Raw genomic sequence first — 22,109 nt, 5'->3', positions numbered from 1 at the left:
ATTAGAACAGCATGCCACCCTCCACCTCAAAAAAACTACCCAATCTCCTGGTTTCCCACATCCGGAAAGGCAACTCACTCACCCTCCACAACCTTTCCAACAAACCTCAACCTCTTCTCATTGCACACAGACCCAGTCTCTCCCATCTACTCAATCTCCCACTTCCAGCTCCACTCCCCCCCAACACCTCAAAATTCTAGTCAACAAAATCTGGAACCACAACACCCCAATTCAGTAGTTAACCTTTCCTCCAAACCCCTCTCCCAATCCGAAACCTCTGTCCTATCCAAGGGCCTCACCTTCAGCCCCACTCCCAGGTTCAACCAAACTGCCCTTGTCAAAGATTTACTGTCCTACACTCGTAGTCTCTGCTGGAAATATCACTTTGCCACGAAGAAAAATAATCCTGATCCCACTCCTAATGATCCAACTCCCCAAGACACTATCCAAATTGAACCCTGCCTGGAACAGTTCCGTCCTCCATCACAGCAGGACCCACCTCCTCTTCCTCAAAATCACCCTCTCCAAACCTTCCAGGAATTTCTCACTTCCAGCCTTGCCTCTCAATCTTTCTTGAAAAACCTTAATCCTACTCCCAACATCACCACAGTTGAAGCCCAGGCTATCCGTGATCTGAAAGCTGACCGATCCATCATCATTCTTCCGGCTGACAAGGGTTCCACGACTGTGGTACTTGATCGTCGGGAGTATGTGGCTGAGGGACTGCGTCAGCTTTCAGATGACTCTACATACCAAGTTTGCCAAGGTAATCCCATTCCTGATGTCCAGGCGGAGCTTCAAGGAATCCTCAGAACCTTAGGCCCCCTACAAAACCTTCCACCTGACTCCATCAAACTCCTGACCCCACCGACACCTCGCACTCCTACCTTCTACCTACTTCCTAAAATTCACAAACCCAAACATCCCGGCCGCCCCATTGTAGCTGGTTACCAAGGCCCCACAGAACGTATCTCTGCCTACGTAGATCAACACCTTCAACCCATTACATGCAGTCTCCCATCCTTCATCAAAGACACCAACCACTTTCTCGAACGCCTGGAATCCGTACCCAGTCTGTTACCCGCGGAAACCATCCTTGTAACCATTGATGCCACTTCCCTATACACAAATATCCCGCACGTCCAGGGCCTCGCTGCAATGGAGCACTTCCTTTCACGCCAATTACCTGCCACCCTATCTAAAACCTCTTTCCTCGTCATCTTAGCCAGCTTCATCCTGACCCACAACTTCTTCACTTTTGAAGGCCAGACATACCAACAATTAAAGGGAACAGCCATGGGTACCAGGATGGCCCCCTCGTATGCCAACCTATTTATGGGTCGCTTAGAGGAAGCCTTCTTGGTTACCAAAGCCTGCCAACCCAAAGTTTGGTACAGATTTATTGATGACATCTTCATGATCTGGACTCTCAGTGAAGAACAACTCCAGAATTTCCTCTCCAACCTCAACTCCTTTGGTTCCATCAGATTCGCCTGGTCCTACTCCAAATCCCATGCCACTTTCTTTGACTTTGACCTCCATCTGTCCAATGGCCAGCTTCACACATCCGTCCACATCAAACCCACCAAAAAGCAACAGTACCTCCATTATGACAGCTGCCACCCATTCCATATCAAACGGTCCCTTCCCTACAGCCTAGGCCTTCGTGGCAAACGAATCTGCTCCAGTCCTGAATCCCTCGACCATTACACCAACAACCTGAAAACAGCTTTCGCATCCCGCAACTACCCTCCCGACCTGGTACAGAAGCAGATTACCAGAGCCACTTCCTCATTCCCTCAAACCCAGAACCTCCCACAGAAGAACCCCAAAAGTGCCCCACTTGTGACAGGATACTTCCCGGGACTGGATCAGACTCTGAATGTGGCTCCCCCGCAGGGATACGACTTCCTAAAATCCTGCCCCGAAATGAGATCCATCCTTCATGAAATCCTCCCCACTCCACCAAGAGTGTCTTTCCGCCGTCCACCTAACCTTCGTAACCTCTTGGTTCATCCCTATGAAATCCCCAAACCACCTTCCCTACCCTCTGGCTCCTACCCTTGCAACCGCCCCCGGTGTAAAACCTGTCCTATGCACCCTCCCACCACCATCACCTACTCCAATCCTGTAACCCGGAAGGTGTACACGATCAAAGGGAGAGCCACGTGTGAAAGCACCCACGTGATTTACCAACTGACCTGCCTACACTGTGACGCTTTCTATGTGGGAATGACCAGCAAGAAACTGTCCATTCGCTTGAATGGACACAGGCAGACAGTGTTTGTTGGTTATGAGGATCACCCTGTGGCTAAACATGCCTTGGTGCACGGCCAGCACATCTTGGCACAGTGTTACACCGTCCGAGTTATCTGGATACTTTCCACCAACACCAACCTATCCGAACTCCGGAGATGGGAACTCGCCCTTCAGTATATCCTCTCTTTCCGATATCTGCCAGGCCTCAACCTCCACTAATATCAAGTTGCCGCCGCTCGTATCTCACCTGTCTTTCAACAACTTCTTTGCCTCTGTACTTCCGCCTCGACTGACATCTCTGCCCTTACTCTTTGCCTTTACAAATGTCTGCTTGTGTCTGTGTATGTGCGGATGGATATGTGTGTGTGTGCGCGAGTGTACATCTGTCCTTTTTTCCCCCTAACGGAAGTCTTTCCGCTCCCGGGATTGGAATGACTTCTTACCCTCTCCCTTAATACCCACATCCTTTCGTCTTTCCCTTTCCTTCCATCTTTCCTGAAGAAGCAACCATTGGTTGCGAAAGCTAGTAATTCTGTGTGTGTGTTTGTGTGTTTTGTTCATTGTGCCTGTCTGCCGGCGCTTTCCCGCTTGGTAAGTCTTGGAATCTTTATTTTGGAGAGAGAGAGAGAGAGAGAGAGAGAGAGAGAGAGAGAGAGTGTGTGTGTGTGTGTGTGTGTGTGTGTGTGTGTGTGTGTGTGTGTGTGTGTGTGATTTTCCTTTACTTTCTGTAGAAGACTTCAGTGTGTAACAGTCTTTTCACTATGCCTGTCAATGTGCCACCTTTACGGTAAGTTGCAAGTCGCCATCTATACTTACCATCTAAGTCGTATTTTGCAATTTCTAGGTGTTTTTAAGTAACATGTCTCATTCATCAATAAAACAGCACATTGCCAAATTAGTGCGACTGAAACAGAGATTTCTTACGAAAAATGACCTATAAGCACATTTTGTTTCTTTTGTGGATAATAGTTCTCATTGACTATACAACACATATTACTATGAACAAAAGTATTTTATCAGATGTCTTTCAGAAAATTAGAAAGTTGTCTTATTAGCCACTCCTCTCACACAAATTAACTAGTTATTGAGGTACAAAGACTGAAGATTTATGTTATCTGTGTTATTAGTAGCAATGTACACTGTACAGAAGCCTGTATTATTAGATCACGTATGTAACTCTATTCTTTCATAAATATGCTTTGTGTTATGTACTTATTTAAGCTACCAGTAGAGGACCAACAACAGTTGTTTGATTTTGCAATGTTAAATTTAGCCTGAGTAGACAAAAATAGGTGCATCAGACTAACAACAGTTCTTTTATTATTGCAAAGGTAGTTTCAATCATCTGCTGCACTTTCTTGGTGTTCACCTTGACTAACTTCACATGCTTAAAGTTTCTCCTCCTTTGATGGGATCTCCAAAACAAAGTGAATCAATGTATAAATAACGACATCTCATTTTATTAGACTTTCAAAAAGAAGGCTAAAATTCAAACTGTCAGTTTTGTGATGTTGAAATGAATGTTATCATGCAGTGCCAAGCAATGTTATTTTGTTCTATAATGAAAGTGTTGGTAAACTTATGACATATGAAATCTCTATAAGAGGAAGTTGAAGATATTCAGAATGAATATGTCATGAATTTTAGTTACTTAACATGCAGTATTGAAGTCTGTATTTATTTACTGGAGTGTTACTGTTGGGTCTTGAAATATGATACAGTAAGAATTTTTACATACGCTTCAGGGTATTACATATAGGCACAACACCACACAAAAATTAGCAATCTGCTAATGTTAAAAAAAAACATAAGCAATTGTGTGGAACTTACAATTATGCAAGACAATGGGCAAGAATGCATGCAATAAAACAAATACTCCCATATAATGTTGTATCTAATATACAATATTACTTATGTATGTAAGATACCTATAATATGAATCAGAACTGAAAACTGTAACCAAAGAGAACAAGCAATTAAGAAAATGGAAAGGGAGCTACAGAAAAGAGAAACTCTTTGATGAAGAAGAATGCACTAAACTCCTGTTACAAAAGTGTCAAGCAAAAATTAAGAAAGCCCTTCATGATCTACGAAACTGGATATACAATGGTGAATTTGTAGGAGCTGTGTTAATGGATAGAAGAAAAAACAATGACTTTGTTAAAACCATGCACCAATATGTACCAAACCAAATCAAATTTTTCTGATGTGCTACCTGCAAATATTCATCCAACTCTACTTGGCCATTCATATTTGTGTCGATCTCTCTAAGGATTTCGTGAAGCTCTTCACCCGAAACCTCCTCACCAAATTTCTGTAATTAGATAGTTCATTTGTTTCATTACAATGCAATATTTTCATATATTCCACACTACAACAGCTTGTTGCTGCAATCAGTTTCACCTTGACGTCGGCACAGAAATGGCTGCATAAGCTTGGTGGCACCAGCTGATGATAAGCTGTGGAGCAGAATGTATGGCAAAAATTCTGTGTTAGAATGTTACCTTAATATAGTCAGCTAATTCTATTCTTCCATGACAATCTGTATCAACTTCAGTTAGTACGTTGTGAATTTCCTCGTCAGTCAGGCGAATTTCTAGTTCCTGTTATTTCAAACAAATTAAGCTTTATATTACATGAGGCAAGACAGCACTATAAATATAATCACATTATACATAGTTAACTACAACATATTTTTTGGCAGTATGAAATACGAAAAATAATTCAAAGGGGAAAAGAGAAATTCATTGATCGTAAATAAAAACTGCATGATACATTATTTTGAGACTTCTGATTTTGCACACTTATCTTAGCAAGCTAGAGCTTAGATCGCAGAATCTTCCGCTGTAGTATTAAAATATTATCTATAGAAAACAACACTGCACAGGTTCTCACCTTTTCCAAAGAAAATTTTGACATCATAAATAAGCGTTCTGAATCTCATGTACCACAAGTATGTGCTCCATTAAGAATATTATATTAATTATTAATGTGCACAAATTTGAGAGTACATAAATTCTGATTTCAGAGGGCACTTCTAGAACAGACCAGTACAAAAGCTTTCTTACAAGTACAAAACTAAAAACCTCAAATACTTTCAATTAAAGATAGATTTTACAAATTTATCTACCGATCTAGTAACTAAGGAGCATGTATGTAGCAATGTAAATGAAACTCTGCATTAATTTAAACCAAATCTGCGATACTAACAGCAAACTTACCAAGTTTCAGCAGTGCGAGGTTTATAATCTCTTAGCTCTAACAGGGAGACATGGGGGAGTATATAGACACAGAGTGGGAGGAGGAAAAGGAGACAGAGAAAGAGAGAGGGATGGGGAGATGGACAGAGAGAGGGATAGGGGGAGGGGGAGACGGGCAGAGAGAGGGTTAGGAGGAGGGGGAGACGGGCAGAGAGAGGGTTAGGGGGGAGAAGGGCAGAGAGAGGGTTAGGGGGGAGAAGGGCAGAGAGAGGGTTAGGGGGAGGGGGAGACGGGCATAGAGAGGGTTAGGGGGAGGGGGAGACGGGCATAGAGAGGGTTAGGGGGAGGGGGGAGACGGGCAGAGAGAGGGTTAGGGGGAGGGGGAGACGGGCAGAGAGGGGGTTAGGGGGAGGGGGAGAAGGGCAGAGAGGGGGTTAGGGGGAGGGGGGAGAAGGGGAGACAGGGGGTTAGGGGGAGGGGGAGATGGGGAGACAGGGGGTTAGGGGGAGGGGGAGACAGCAGAGAGAGGGTTAGGGGGAGGGGGAGACGGGCAGAGAGAGGGTTAGGGGGAGGGGGAGACGGGCAGAGAGGGGGTTAGGGGGAGGGGGAGAAGGGCAGAGAGGGGGTTAGGGGGAGGGGGGAGAAGGGGAGACAGGGGGTTAGGGGGAGGGGGAGATGGGGAGACAGGGGGTTAGGGGGAGGGGGAGACAGCAGAGAGAGGGTTAGGGGGAGAGGGAGACGGGCAGAGAGAGGGTTAGGGGGATGGGGAGAAGTGCAGAGTGAGGGTTAGGGGGAGGGGGAGAAGGGCAGAGTGAGGGTTAGGGGGAGGGGGAGAAGGGCAGAGAGAGGGTTAGGGGGAGGGGGAGAAGGGCAGAGAGAGGGTTAGGGGGAGGGGGAGAAGGGCAGAGAGAGGGTTAGGGGGAGGGGGAGACGGGCAGAGAGAGGGTTAGGGGGAGGGGGAGACGGGCAGAGAGAGGGTTAGGGGGAGGGGGAGAAGGGCAGAGAGAGGGTTAGGGGGAGGGGGAGAAGGGCAGAGTGAGGGTTAGGGGGAGGGGGAGGGGGAGAAGGGCAGAGTGAGGGTTAGGGGGAGGGGGAGGGGGAGAAGGGCAGAGTGAGGGTTAGGGGGAGAAGGGCAGAGTGAGGGTTAGGGGGAGGGGGAGAAGGGCAGAGTGAGGGTTAGGGGGAGGGGGAGACGGGCAGAGAGAGGGTTAGGGGGAGGGGAGACGGGCAGAGAGAGGGTTAGGGGGAGGGGGAGACGGGCAGAGAGTGGGTTAGGGGGAGGGGGGAGACGGGCAGAGAGAGGGTTAGGGGGAGGGGGAGACGGGCAGAGAGAGGGTTAGGGGGAGGGGGAGACGGGCAGAGAGAGGGTTAGGGGGAGGGGGAGACGGGCAGAGAGAGGGTTAGGGGGAGGGGGAGACGGGCAGAGAGAGGGTTAGGGGGAGGGGGAGACGGGCAGAGAGAGGGTTAGGGGGAGGGGGAGACGGGCAGAGAGAGGGTTAGGGGGAGGGGGAGACGGGCAGAGAGAGGGTTAGGGGGAGGGGGAGACGGGCAGAGAGAGGGTTAGGGGGACGGGGAGACGGGCAGAGAGAGGGTTAGGGGGACGGGGAGACTGACAAAGGGAGGGGAAGGAGGAGGCAGACAACGGGAGGGATAGGAGGAGGAGACGGACAAAGGGAGGGGAAGGAGGACACGGACAAAGGGAGGGGAAGGAGGAGGCAGACAAAGGGAGGGATAGGAGGAGGAGACGGACAAAGGGAGAGGAAGGAGTTGGCAGACAAAGGGAGGGGGAGGAGGAGATGGACAAAGGGAGGGATAGGAGGAGGAGGAGACGGACAAAGGGAGGGATAGGAGGAGGAGGAGATGGACAAAGGGAGGGATAGGAGGAGGAGGAGATGGACAAAGGGAGGGATAGGAGGAGGAGGAGACGGACAAAGGGAGGGATAGGAGGAGGAGGTGGACAAAGGGAGGGGAAGGAGGAGGAGATGGACAATGGGAGGGGAAGGAGGAGGGGATGGAGGAGGGGATGGACAAAGGGAGGGGAAGGAGGAGGAGATGGATAAAGGGAGGGGAAGGAGAGACAGATAAAGAGAGGGGGAGGAGGTGATGGGCAAAGAGAGATGGGAAGAAGATATGATTAGAGAGAGGTGGTGAATGAAATGGTCAAAGAGAGGGGGGAACAGGAGATGAGGACAGAGAAAATGGGGAAGAGGAGATAGCTAGTGGTGGGAGAATGAAGTGGACATAGAGATGGACGGAGGAAGAGGTGGAGACAGACAGGAGAGAGAGAGAGAGAGAGAGAGAGAGAGAGAGAGAGAGAGAGAGAGAGAGAGAGAGAGAGAGAGAGAGAGAGCAGAAGGAGGTGTGCAATGTGTGTTGAATGCATACATAGGTAGCCATGGGAAAAAAGGTTAATACTACAGAATAATGTTCCTAATTAAAGATTAAAAAAGATAAAACAATCAAAAAAATTATAATGCTTGTTCACTTGAAGATAGATGATATTTTGATAATGTTGAGACACCAGGCATTAAGAGATGGAAAGTACTTAAGATTGATGTATTGAAGAAACAAATGATGCAAAAGAACAGCAGAGGATGGAAAATTAACATCAAGTTGGTGAGCAGGTTATGGCAGAAAGAATAATACCATAACAATAGGGTCTGCTGACATCATTAAGAAAGGGGTGAGACCAAATAACAGTGTGGAAAGAGAAAAAGACATCACATATGATGCTTTTAAACAAACTGCATATGGTGGAGGAGAAGTGACAGCAGGAAGATCAACTTGCTTGTCCTTTGAGTTTGTAAAAATTGTCTTCTTTTTGAGGGTGAACGTAAAATATAATACTACTACTACTACTAATGCCTATATGAGAACAAGCTTTCTCTCGAGTCGTCGTCGTCGTCCACCACCACCACATTATGTCCCTCCCCCATCCAGTAGTTTATGTTATCTCGGCTGATCCTATTTATATCCACTTCTACATCTACAAGGGCTATTCAGGAAGTAACACAAATTTTGAAATAAAAATTAATATGGAAAAACCATGTTTCATTACACATGTTTTAAAGGTAGGCTCTTTAGCTATTGTTCTACATAATCACCCTTCAAATTGAGACAATTATGATACACTGGCGAAAATTTTTCAATACCACCTCTGTAGAAATGTGCTGTTTGTGATTGCGACCACTGGTTTATACAGGCATGCATTTTGCTGCCAGTATCAAAGCATTGAGTAGCGAGCATTGTCTTCAACTCTGGGAAGAGCTGGTAATCGCAAAAGTTCCGTAATCGTGAAACGACAATTTTCACAAATTTTGTCATTTATTTTCATTACCAGTTCCTCAATCACAATGTTGGGTCTACCACTATGGTCCTCACTGCGAACACTGGTACAGCCATTTTTAAAAGCAATCCACTGTTGCCTCACTTGGCTTTCACTCATTATTCCTTTTCCACACACATCAGAAAGGACACAATAAATTTCAAATGGTTTTCAGTCTTTGGCCAGCAATAACCTAATCACAGAATGAACCTCACAAATGGGAGATTTTCTATTGCAGCCCACATTTCGAAATGTCACAAAAACCAAAGTAGCAGAGACACAGGCCACACGCTGCCACCTCTGGGCACCTAATGACAGAGAGAGGTCCCCAGCGATGGAACCAACTTTTTAAAATCAAATATACGGTAATGTAGCAAATATTGGTTTAAATGTAAGTTTTTACTTCTATTTCTTTGTCACATCATTTTAATCACCATATGATTTTTTTTTCATTTGTTTAATTTTTTCTTTATAGTATTATTTTTCCAATTAGAATTTTTGTGAATGAGAATTTAATTATATTTATCTATTATAATATTCAGTAATTGTATGGATTTTGTTGTTTCTGTTGTTATAATATTCAATTATTTGAAAATTCTGATCTAAGAGTTAAAAACAAAAGACAAAATAGTCTATTTATATTGCCTGTGCAATTGTCTGAAAAAATGTATGTTTTGTTACCAGATGCACAGTTTTTCTGCACGATAATCATCATAAAAACATAACCTAAATTCCTATTCGCTATGTTCAAAATAAATAAGATGAAGACTGACATAAAAGAAAGGATTACATAAGCAAAATGAAATCCAAGCAAAAAAACCAGGATGATAAACAAAGGACATGAAATCGAAATACATAAAATGTATTCATTAATAACTGAACAAAGATTTTAAGTGGAAAAAGAATGATAGGAAGAAAAATGGGATCAAATGAAGTTGATATTAAAATGATATGACAAAGGAATGGAAATAAAAATTACATTTAAAAAATAAAAAAACAAGTCTACTGCAACTGATGAGATTTGAACTCATAACCTCCTTCTTATGAAGCTATTATCCTATCCATCACACCACAGACTACACAATACAGCTTATTCAACACTACTGAAGGTAACACAAAATTCTCGAATTTTTTTTCATCAATTACTCACAAATGAGGGCCCACCAGGGCGAAAGGCTGCAGGGTGTGATACCTGGGATCTTAACCTACATCATCATATATTTGGTTTCATAAAGCCTATCCCACCACTGGGGATCTCTTCCTGTGAGTGTAGGAAAGTTATGGCACCAAGATGATGAATGTAACAATGTCCACCACAGTGACAGACCAAAGCATCTGGTACTTCCTGGATATCCCTCGTATACCCTGCAAACCACTGAAATGAATGGCAAAAAGTACTTCCCACTGTGCCAATTACTAGGGCTTCTTCCTGCTTAATTCATGTTTGCAGGGCAGGAAAAATGATTGCTCTAATGCCTGTGTGTGCACACAAAAATCCCTATGAGGATACACAGGGAGTTATCTTGGATGTAGAGTCATCATCAGACATAGAAGTAACTTTGGATATACCTGAGGGCAATGTGTTGGGACCCAGGCTGCTCATGTTTATATTAACAATATTGTGAAAAGCAAAGTTGCTACTCACCATATAGCGAAGATGCTGAGTTGCAGATAGGCACGCCAAAAAGACTGTCCCAAATAAAATTTCAGCCAATGAGGCCTTTGTCAAAAACAGACGAGGCGCGCGCGCATGCACACGTGAGGCTAGGTCAGAGAGGGGGAGGAATAGCAGGATAGTGGTGGAGGACAGTGGAGTGCTGGTGGGGAGCGTGAAGGGACGAGGTGGAGAAAGGGTAGGGCAGCTAGGTGCAGTCAGGAGGTAGATGGAGGGCAGGGGACAGGTGTGTGTGTGTGTGTGTGGGGAGGGGGGGGGGGGGAGCAGTGGAAAAGGATATTGCATCTAAGTCTATTACAGGGGTATGAGCCATGAGGTAAGGGGTTGGGAACAGGCTCATATCCCTGTAGTAGACCTAGATGCAAAACCTGTCCCGTACATCATCCCAGCACCACCTACTCCAATCTGGTCGCAAACATCACTTATCCCACCAAAGGCAGCGCTACCTGCGAAACCAGTCATGTGATCTACAAGCTAAGCTGCAACCACTGTACTGCATTCTATGTGGGAATGACAACCAACAAGCTGTCTGTCGACATGAATGGCCACTGACAAACTGTGGCCAAGAAACAAATGGTCCTCCCTGTTGCTGAGCTCACTGCACAACATGACATCCTTCATTTCAATGACTGCTTCACAGCCTGTGCCATTTGGCTCCTTCCCACCAACACCAGCTTTTCTGAATTTTACAGGTAGGAACTCTCCCTGCAATATATCCTACGTCCCTGTAACCCTCCTGGCCTCAACCTTCGTTAGTCATTGTTTTCATCCATTCAGCCCCTTCTCTAGCCCCGTTGCAGCACTACACAGCTCCCTTGCCACCAACGCACCCAATCTTTTTACTTCTCTCCCTTTCCACTGTTCTGCTCCATCCTCCTCCCCTGCCCTCCGTCTCACAGTTGGAATTGGCCAACTTACACAAATACCTTAATGTAAATACTTAACAGGGATAAAAAATGGAATGATCAAATAGGCTCAGTCATTGGTAAAGCAGGTGGTAGACTTTACTTTACTGTTGGAATACTGGGAAAATACAATCAGTCTACAAACAAGATTGCTTATAAATCAGTCATGTGGCCCATTCTAGCATATTGCTGAAGTGTGGGAACTGTACCAAATATGACTAACAAAGGATACGGAACTGTACAGGAATGGGCAGCAAGAGTGGTCACAGGTTTGTTTGACCCATAGGGGAGTGCACAGAGATGTCGAAGAAACTGAAGTAGTAGACTCTTGAAGATAGATGGAAACTATCCCAAGAAAGCCTACTTACGAAATTTCAAGAACTGGCTCTAGGAATATACTACAACCCCTCATGTAGAGCTCACACAGGGATCACGAGGACAGGATTAAATTAATTATAATAGCATGCATAGAGGCAATTAAACAGCTATTCTTCCCATGCACCATACATGACTGGAACAGGAAGAAATCCTTATAGCTGATACATTGGGACATACTCTCTTCCATATACTTCACAGTGGTTGGCAGAGTACTGATGTAGATGTACAAAGAAACCTGTGCTCATTTGTGCCGTCCTTCTCTGTGTATGTTCAATATCCCCTTTGTAAGTGTCACACACACTTCAGAAATATTTTAGGATCAGTTACATGAATGCGCTCAAGTTACACTAATAAGAAAATCAATTACCACCACCCCTCCCCCCAAAAAAACACTACGATGAAATGAAGATAACATAAACAGTAGACATAGGCATATGGCAAGGTGTTTCAAATGACAGCAATAGCCATCAAGGGTTCCTTTGTGCAACTAAAGATGAACAAGTTAGAAGAAATCAGAATGTTCTGGAATTAACTACAAAAGCTGTCCGGGGTCATGACTCAAGTGAGACACATTATAGGGAAATAACGAACTAAATACTAGTAACTAATGAAATCTGAAAAGACAGAATTGACAAGCTGTGCAGTAGAGATATCAAAACATGAAGTGCTAGACCACTACAATATGGCACTGGCATGTATTTATGTTTGCAATACTTCAGTTGAACTTTTAGAATTATACTAAACAATGTGATATGGTGCTATGTACAAAGATACTGTTTGAACAGTTTGGCTGTCAAACAAAGTCTATAAAGAATGACAGAGAGGGGGAGGAGGGTGCTACACTCAATAGTGCATCTTTTTTAATATGTCAAAGAAATTACAAGAGATGAATAAACTTGTCTGATGAGAAGACCCAAAACACAAGAGTAAATCCCCCCCCCCCCCCCCAATGCATCTACAAACACAGAAAGGAGATCAAAATAGGCCAATATACTAGTGACAAAAATATAATGGCAAAGTTTGGCTAACAGTTAGTGTAAGTTGAAGCTAGATAATTCACCAAAACCAGTCTCATATAATCACAAATGGGGCTTTATCTTTCATAAATCAATCATAGAACTGGAGGAGGTACTGCACTGATGTGATCCTTACGAAATGCATAATATAAGAAAAATTTCAGGATGTAATGGCTGATGATGAGCTAACTAAGTGACGTGGAAAGAATAATCTAATTTGAAGCTATGACATCTGAAAATCATTGTTCCAATGGAGCTGGTTAATGTTCTGTAAGACAACACAGTACTGTATGGAAAGAAGTTCAATACACAATTGCTATTGTGTTAGCTTCGTATCAGACAAGTTTATTCATCTCTTGTCATTTCTTTCACATAATTAAAAAATGCATTACTGAATGTACAATTTTTTAGTGAGTAAGTGAAGATTTATTACTGAAACTGAAAACAGGAGTGAAATCATTGTGCCTTGTGGACTATGCACAAAAGAAGGGGTTAAATGCTTCATGTCACCCCTTATTCAGTTTGATGAATCACAGTTAAAAATCAGGATAAAAAGTGATGTACTACAAAAAATGAGACAGCTTACCAATAAAAGTAAAAAAATTATATTTTTTAAATAGGTGGGCAAAATAGAGTGTTACTGGGCACAATAGAGACACACAGAAGTGGAAATTTATTATAATTTTTCCACGTGGAAGTAAGAAAAGGAAGGACAACGCTCACAGCAACAGACCTGTGAGAGACTTTTCTATTTAATCAAAAATTTGTACTGGTGTACTGATGGCAGTATGTGTGGTCGAGAAGGTGTATTCCAACATGAATGACGATATTAACAACAACAATAAAAGTTTTCCAATTCTGCAAAATATATAAACAATAAAACTATCACACATCAAATACAGCTTCTTTTCTTTAACGACTTCATAAAAAGTAATTTCTTACCTTCAGTCCTCGTCTGATGTCATTGATCGATACATATCCCTTACGATCTTTATCAATTATCTGGAATCTCTTTATGTATGTTTGAATTTCTTCTTTACTAAGATTGATAGGTAATTTGTCTCTTGAAGCTCTGTTGACCATTTGGCCCATCTCATTTGCAAGGAATTCTGAGGCAAGTGCTATTTCCTCCTTCAGGACAAAAAGTGAAAGTGTGAATTTTCTTACATTAAAGGCATAAAAATGGATTATCTCTGAAATTTCCAAAAACTGACCTTTTTCTTTTTTTCGTCCCACTTTAATTCTTCTGCCATAATGTCAACAATACCAGGAAGAGCTTCCTGAGCAGCCTGGACATTGAGGAAAGCTAACCGCAGCCGTCTTGCAATCACATCAACAGCACAGCAAGCATATTCTCTTACTGCATATCGGATCTATGAACATAAAAACAAAACCATAAAAGAATTTCTATCATGCTTCAGGTCTCTGGAATCCGTAAAATGTAGAGTGAAGAAGATCAGGTTAGCACCTATAAGGTTCACTACCCTGTAATGGTTTACTGCTTCCCCCACTTATGGTAAAGCTGTTGTACTTATTTATTTATTATTCATAATTACAGTCTTTTATCTGAGAAGCTAAAACAGGCAATACAAATCACATTTCCAGGACAATAATAAATTTATATTTTACTATTATTTCAACAGGCCTAATTTTTTTTAAATACTACAGCTACTTCTACTATTACAAAACTACAATAAAACACAAGCAGTTACCCAGCTACTAATACTACTATAAGCACTACAGAATCTGTTCTGTGTTTGTTCATTTATTTTGGTGTATTTAATCTGCAGATGGTTGTTTCCACTACTGGATCCACCCTCACACTACCTTTGATCCCTTGGGCATCAGGCAGCATGTTAGCAGCATTTCCATTATAACAAGTAATTCCACCAATCACTGCTATGTGTTGTTAAAATTCACACTTCCATGATAACTTGCACAAATGGAATGTAGATTCTTGAGAGACTATTTCATTCAGTGGTTGCCGACCATAATTGTCTTCAATCAATCCGCAGAGTATGTTGCCTAGCCAGGATGGTAGCATGCTGACATATGGTTGAATGCCTCGTGATGTCTTTCTTGGCCTTCCTCAATACTGCAGCTACAGTATTGTTCAATACATACCAGGTTGACTTGCTCCTTAGGGCTGCTTTGGGGTGTAACATCTTTACCACCTGACAACCACTACCCGCCATATCTTCGTAGAGCGTGCATCCCATAATGTGTGTTCTGATGTGCTCACTCTGTCGCAGGAGCAGCTATCTTTCATCTGTCTTTTGATTTTGTATAGATATGTAGCACACAGGCCATGCACGGTCAGATAATGTACCAATCCACTTGATGGGTTAAGAAATCTCATTTGTAATCTCTTCCTGATAAAAAAGAGAAATTTGTAGGTTCTCCTGCATGTGCCTAAAGTGTTCCATTAATTTTGCCACAATTGCAAAATGCTATCTTTTATTAACTTTTCTGCACTGCCTTCAGTTCAAATCATTTTTTCTGATAAATATCTGGGAGTATGCATGCGGAACGATTTGAAGTGGAATGATCATATAAAATTAATTGTTGGTAAGGCGGGTACCAGGTTGAGATTCATTGAGAGAGTACTTAGAAAATTTAGTCCATCAACAAAGGGTTATTTGGTAACCATGATAGCGTTACAGAGATGTTTAGTAAATTCAAGTGGCAGACTCTGAAAGAGAGGTGCTCTGCATTGCAGTGTAGCTTGCTTGCCAGGTTTCGAGAGGGGGCATTTCTGGATGAGGTATCGAATATATTGCTTCTCACTACTTATATCTCCCGAGCAGATCACAAATGTAAAATTAGAGAGATTAGTGCGCGCATGGAGGCTTTAAGACAGTTGTTCTTCCCGCGAACCATACGCGACTGGAACAGGAAACGGAGGTAATGACAGTGGCACATAAAGTGCCCTCCGCCACACACCGTTGGGTGGCTTGCGGAGTATAAATGTAGATGTAGATCTTCTGGACTTCCATTTCACTGCCTTTGTTTGATCAGTAGAAGGCTCCCCTCTTCCTGATTCCCAAGTCCTGAGGGCATATAGTGCTGCTGTATGAAGGGAGAGTCAGTGTTGAGAGTTTGTTGTAGCATGTCAGATGCAACCTTGTTAAGAACACAATGGACTATGTTTTGTATGTGGCCAAAAGATGTGAGACATTACAGACAAATGAGGGAGGGGGAAAATGGTGTGCTGGTTTGACAGGTGACATTGTACTGACAAGTCCTGGCAGTGCTTAGCATAACTTGTGAGGAAGTAGTGACTAAAGCTGTCAGCTAACATATCAGGTGACACTTCAGCCTCTGCAATTGGCAGGAAGAGCATCACAAAGTAATCTGGCAACAGAAGGTCACTTTGCGTGGGTTTGACCAGTGCAATTGGCTATTGCTGGGCACTTAAGAGCTGAGGTGCCACTGTGGCGTGGAATCAGAGGTCGCAAAATAATTGTGTGGATACAATATCCAAACTAATAAAGTTACAAAATAGGCAATGGCACAAAGTGCATGTAAATGCCCACTCAGTGGTGGTTGGGGGTGGGGCGGGGGGGGGGGGGGGGGGGAGATGGGGAGGGAGAGAGAGAGAGAGAGAGAGAGAGAGAGAGAGAGAGAGAGAGAGAGAGAGAGAGAAGGTGGATTTGAAAGTACCTCTTGACAGGAACTTAATATCTTCTAAATGTCTTACGTGATTTGAAAAAACCAAGTACCAACAGATAGTGTTTGAACAGCATTGTTGAAATATAGTTCCAGAATTTTTATTAATGCAGTACATATTGACTTATGACCTCGAATGTTAATTCCAAGAATGAAAAAACTTATTTTAATGCAAAATAAAGTACAAATCAATAAACATAGCAGCTCTGTGAGACAGTAAACAGCCATATATATCTATCTATAAGCCTATGAATTTCATTTAATTTAACAATCAGTAAAGGCAAATATGGGTAAATTAACTAACAGATGAAAACTTAAATAACAAGAAAGCCAAGCAAAAACCTAACAGTACAATAGAAAAGCTGGTGAATTTCTAATCTAGTGTAATATGTGTAGTAAGAATAAGTTACATGTAAATTAGAGATTTTCGCAACGACAGGTCCCATCTATTTCGAGATTGTGCCTCATTGTGTAGGGAAGTTCACTTGGAGAGATCACTGGGTATGGGCATGTGTGTTGGTAAGTGGTATGTTGGTCACAGCTTAAGTAACAGAAATTGTTTGGGCAACAGTTTTGTGGATTTGTAAATTTTGTGTAGGAGTCCTGCATCTACAAAAGTTTTGAGAGTGAATTTAATAAACTTTAACTCTAGACCAGCTTGTGTTTCGACCTGTGAATTTTTTGACAGTTAAAATAAGTAACATCTAAACTAATAAAGTTACAAATTAGTCAACAACACCAAATACCTGAACTGCTATATGTTTGGGTTACTGAATGTTTCTACAAAGCTTAGTGAACTTTAACTCTGAATAGTAATGTGATGTGCCCGACTCTGTTCTTTTGTAATCTAAGTAGTGATCATCTGTTGTTTATCTCTCAATATTAAACACAGATTTAATGAGCATTTTTTACTAAAGGCTTTGTGGAGGCAAGTATGTCAAGATGATTAAATGTGTGTTGCTCATTCAATGTATGTACAATATGTTTCATTTCAAAAATGCATTCCGTAAACTGAAATTATTAAGTATTGTGTGAAAAACTGGTATTTTATAAGTGGAGCGTCATCCAGGTATCTTGTACAGTAACATGTATTGTCAGTGGGTGCTGTTTTGTGTGGACTGTTCAATATTAAGTTTTCTGATGTTGGCCAGCCAAAGGTGGTTCACAATGCATTATAAAATAAATGCTAATGTAGATCATTAATATTATGTATTTCATTGTTTAATATATATCATAACTTAATGGATAACAAGGCTATAGATGAATTTCTATAACAAGCTGATACTATCTAGTAATAAATAAGTAGATCGCCTGCAATTTCTAAGCTCAGACAAGCGTTTTGATTTGGTGTAGCTTCGAAAAGACCATGGGTGAATTTTATTGATAATATACTCAAGACATTTCTCTTTTGATCTCTCACATCTGAGATAACTCTGATGTACATGTTTTCATGGTATAATAAGATGGGTTGCAGAATCAAAGCTAGTACCTCAGAGTCAATAGACAGCAAATGACATTAGACTCTGAAAGCAGTCCAGTCATTGATAATTATGTGAACTAAGCACCACTGACACTGAAGTAATATTATGAAAACTAAGCTTCCACATAAACACACATCAGCAGGCAGAATAACAACACTAACTCACACACTCAAAATAATCAATTTTTTTTTTGTAATAAAAGAAAAATCTTCCGGGAGTTTTACATAAACACAGTGATGCGAACAGGTATAGCCCATATTAAAAGCTACTGAAAGTCTGATTACTGAAATCCACAATGATTTTGAAAGGAAAGTGATCACCTGTGCAACACTCATAGACTTAAGCAAAACATTTGATTCAGTATTACTTGAGATAATTGTTAAAAAATTAGAATATTATGGTATTAAAAATAATTAATGGAATTAATTAATCCAAGGTCCCTCACAAGGCCTCACAACGGCTTCCATAGACTTACTCACTCCACCTGAGTCACGTACCCCTACCTTCTACCTATTACCCAAAATCCACAAAGAGAACCATCCTGGCCGTCCCATTGTGGCAGGCTTCAAAGCCCCAACAGAATGTATCTCAGCTCTGGTAGACCAACACCTCCAACCTATCACCTTCAGACTCCCATCCTACATCAAGGACACAAACCACTTCCTAGAACACCTCAAATCCATTCCCACTCCTCTCCCACCTGAAACCTTTCTTGTCACCATAGATGCTACATCCCTTTACACAAACATCCCACACACCCATGGTCTCTCTGCCCTTTAGCACTACCTCTCCCAACGCCCACCCGAAGATCTTCCGAAAACCTTGTTCCTTATCAGACTTACCAACTTCATCCTCACCCATAATTACTTCACTTTTGAAGGCCAGACCTACAAACAAATCAGGGGAACGGCCATGGGAACCAGGATGGCTCCATCCTATGCCAACCTCTTCATGGGCCGCATGGAGGAGGCTTTCCTGAAGACCCAACAGCTGCTTCCCCTGGCCTGGTATAGGTTGACATATTGTGGTCTGGACTCATGGTGAAGAAACACTCCTTAATTTTCTCCAATACCTCAACTCCTTTTCGAATCTGAATTTCACCTGGTCCTTCTCCAAAACCCAAGCCACCTTCCTGGATGTTGACCTTCATCTTGTTGAAGCCACACCTCTGTCCATATCAAACCCACAAACAAACAACAGTACCTACACTTTGATAGCTGCCATCCATTCCACATCAAACGCTCCCTTCCCTACAGCCTAGGTATTCGTGGCAATCGTATCTGCTCAAGTGACGAATCCCTCAACAATTACACCAATAACCTGACCAGTGCTTTCCTCTCCCGCAACTATCCTGCAGACCTTGTCCACAAACAGATCTCCCGAGCAATACATTCCTCCCCGTCCAACAACAATGTTCCTACCCTCAGGCCACACAGAAGCATCCCCCTTGTCACCCAATATTATCCTGGCCTCGAATACATCAATAAATTACTCCGCCAGGGATATGACTTTCTCAAGTCAACCCCTGAAATGAGATCATCCCTTGACAAAATTCTCCCCACACCCAGAGTTGCCTTTCGTCGCCCCCCTAACTTCCGTAACATCCTTGTTAAACCCTACAATATTCCCAGACTACCTTCTCTACCCAGCGGTTCCTACCCCTGTAACCGACCCCGCTGCAAAACCTGCCCCATGCATCCACCCACAACCACCTACTCCAGCCCCGCTACTGGTAAAACATACACATTTCAAGGCAGAGCCACATGTGAAACTACACGTCATTTATCAGCTGACATGCCTGCAATGCACAGCCTTTTACATTGGTATGACAACTAAACTGGCTGAGCGCATGAACAAACACAGACGAACTGTCCCCCTAGGAGACATCCAATACCCAGTAGCGGAGCATGCCCTCCAGCATAATTCTAGGGACCTAGGAACCTGCTACGCCATTTGGCTTCCCCCACCCAACACAGTCCCTCTGAACTGTGGAGATGGGAACTTGTACTCCAACACATCCTTTCATCCCGCCATCCCCCTGGACTGAACCTATGTTAAACAACCTCACTTCCATTTACTCTTCAGTCTTCTCCTCTTTCCCTTTCCTCTTTAGCCATTTCATGCATCTTTTCATCCTACATCTTTATACTATATACCTCTTCACTTCTGTATGCATCCTCTTTGGTTTGAAGCTGGCACAGTACTTACAATAGAATATCTTTGGCTTCCCTATGATAACCATGCCTCCATCCTTGCTACCCTCCCTGTTTTCCTTTCCCTGTTGCTTCATAACCTGGGTTGTGAGTAACTAAATCCACTTTCCCTTCTTCCCTTTATTTCCCCTCTCTCCTCCCTGATGAAGGAACATTTATTCCGAAAGCTAGGAACGTAAATTTTTGGTTGTTTTTTGTGTATCTATCGGCTGTACTGAGCTGAGGTAAGTACTGGCCAGCCCCTCTATCTCTTTCTTAATATTTGTTTAGAATATTATGGTATTGCAGACAAACCACTTAATTTGATTAAATCATACCTAAATAACAGGCAACAATTAGGAATTCTAGAGGGCCCCGTTCTTGGACCCTTCCACTTTATTGCCTATGTAAATAGCTTCTCTAACTATATAGCCAGCAAAAATGTCTTATATGCTAATCATATGACCATGATCTCCACAGGTGACAGCATGCAAGAGATGGTAAACAAAAATAATAAACTTTTTGAAATATGTAGTAGGGTGTGGTGTATTGCTAACCAGTTACGTATAAACAACACAAAACTGAAGGAAATTTATTTTAGTCTGAAGGTATGAAAAGAAGAGAATCACAGTGTCAAACTATTAGGACTAAAAATAGGCCAAAGGCTCTCATGGGATGACCATATAAGCTATCTGACAGGCAAACTTGCACGTGTGATATTCTTGCTGTATAAACTAAGATATTCCGTAAGTGAAAGTTTATTGATGCTTTGCTACTATGCATTCTTTCAGTCACAGGTACAATATTTCTGTTAGGGGATAATTCAACAGTCACAAGCAATTTGATGTACAAAAGGGTCCAAGAGAAACCTGTAAGAAGCACTTCAGCCTATTAAACATAATGACCCTCCCACGTCTACATGTATAACTGCTTAATATACTTAAAAGAAAATATACAACAATTTACATTTGCACAGCACTAGAAACAATTGCATGCTTGATGTACCATATTCTAGGGTTCACTGACACACTACTGACACACAACACTTAAGTCTAAAGTTATGTAAGAAACTGCCACAATCAGTCAAAACACTCACTCCCTTTAAATTTAAGGAGGTATTAGACAGGGTTTAAAAATAAAGCATACTATTCGATTTAAGAATATCTTGCAAGTAATTTGGAAGGAATGTATAAACAATGAAATAATGTAACTATCATTAACTAAGTATGTAAAACTATATAATTAATTCTTTAATGAAATAAAAAACAAAATAGTTTAATTATCATTAACTTAACGTGTAAAACTGCATAATTAATTCTTGAATGTAAACTATACCATATAATGATTATTACTGAAATCTTCTGATTAGAAAGAAGTTTATGTATTTATGTGTTTATGTTAATGACGATGTGTGTAAAATGTAAAAATTATTAACTACTAAAAAGATGTATGCACAATGTATAATGTAAAAATTAGTTTAGTAACAACTATCATTTTATGAACACGTAAAATAGGAGGCAGTATTTTTCAATATGTCTGTCAGCCACTCAATGCCTCCTTGTGGTGAGTAGCAACCTAGCCTTTTCGTTGTCAAATGTTCCATAGTTTGAAAGATACATTTCTGAATGCTATGGATACTGATAGATAATTTCAGGCAATATAATATATGTATGGAAGCAAAATTTAGGACTCCAGGTTAAAAACTGGGAAACAAGTCAAATGTTTCCCACATAAAGTTCTAGCGGAATGTGGAAATGTGGAAGTGGTGAGAGTGACTAGGATCTACAGCTGTAATACTGAACAAGCAGTGCATCAACTGTACTTTGAATGTCAATTCGTACTAGTGTGTGATCTTCTTCTTCTTCTTCTTCTTCTTCTTCTTTTTCTCCCCCCCCACGTTGGTGTTCATTAACAAGTGTATAAAATGTCAAAGCCACAAACACTCAACAAGTGAAGAAAAAGCAAGTTAATACTTTTGGTTCTTGACACATTTAAGAATGTGCAAGGCA

The 22,109-nt window shown here is 42.0% G+C and overlaps 1 protein-coding gene across 11 annotated transcripts in view; it reads right to left on the bottom strand.

Moving 5' to 3' along the window:
- LOC126266753 (glycerol-3-phosphate dehydrogenase, mitochondrial) overlaps positions 1–22,109 on the bottom strand; it is a 301,663-nt gene that overhangs the window by 14,706 nt on the left and 264,848 nt on the right. For 6 of the 11 annotated variants that reach the window (XM_049971266.1, XM_049971263.1, XM_049971267.1 and 3 more), the window contains 3 exons: positions 13,973–14,131; positions 13,701–13,889; positions 4,475–4,573 (listed from right to left, as the gene is read on the bottom strand). In XM_049971266.1, the coding sequence (XP_049827223.1) occupies positions 4,475–4,573; positions 13,701–13,889; positions 13,973–14,131 (447 nt within the window). Of the gene's footprint in view, positions 1–4,474; positions 4,574–4,763; positions 4,863–13,700; positions 13,890–13,972; positions 14,132–22,109 lie in introns of all 11 variants that reach the window. The other 5 variants (XM_049971264.1, XM_049971262.1, XM_049971259.1 and 2 more) reach the window with 1 other exon arrangement.

The sequence above is a fragment of the Schistocerca gregaria genome, chromosome 4 (genome assembly GCF_023897955.1).
Source record: "Schistocerca gregaria isolate iqSchGreg1 chromosome 4, iqSchGreg1.2, whole genome shotgun sequence".
NCBI classification, from domain to species: domain Eukaryota; kingdom Metazoa; phylum Arthropoda; class Insecta; order Orthoptera; family Acrididae; genus Schistocerca; species Schistocerca gregaria.
Note: the sequence above shows the minus strand (reverse complement) of the source record. Positions and strands in the feature narration are given on the sequence as shown.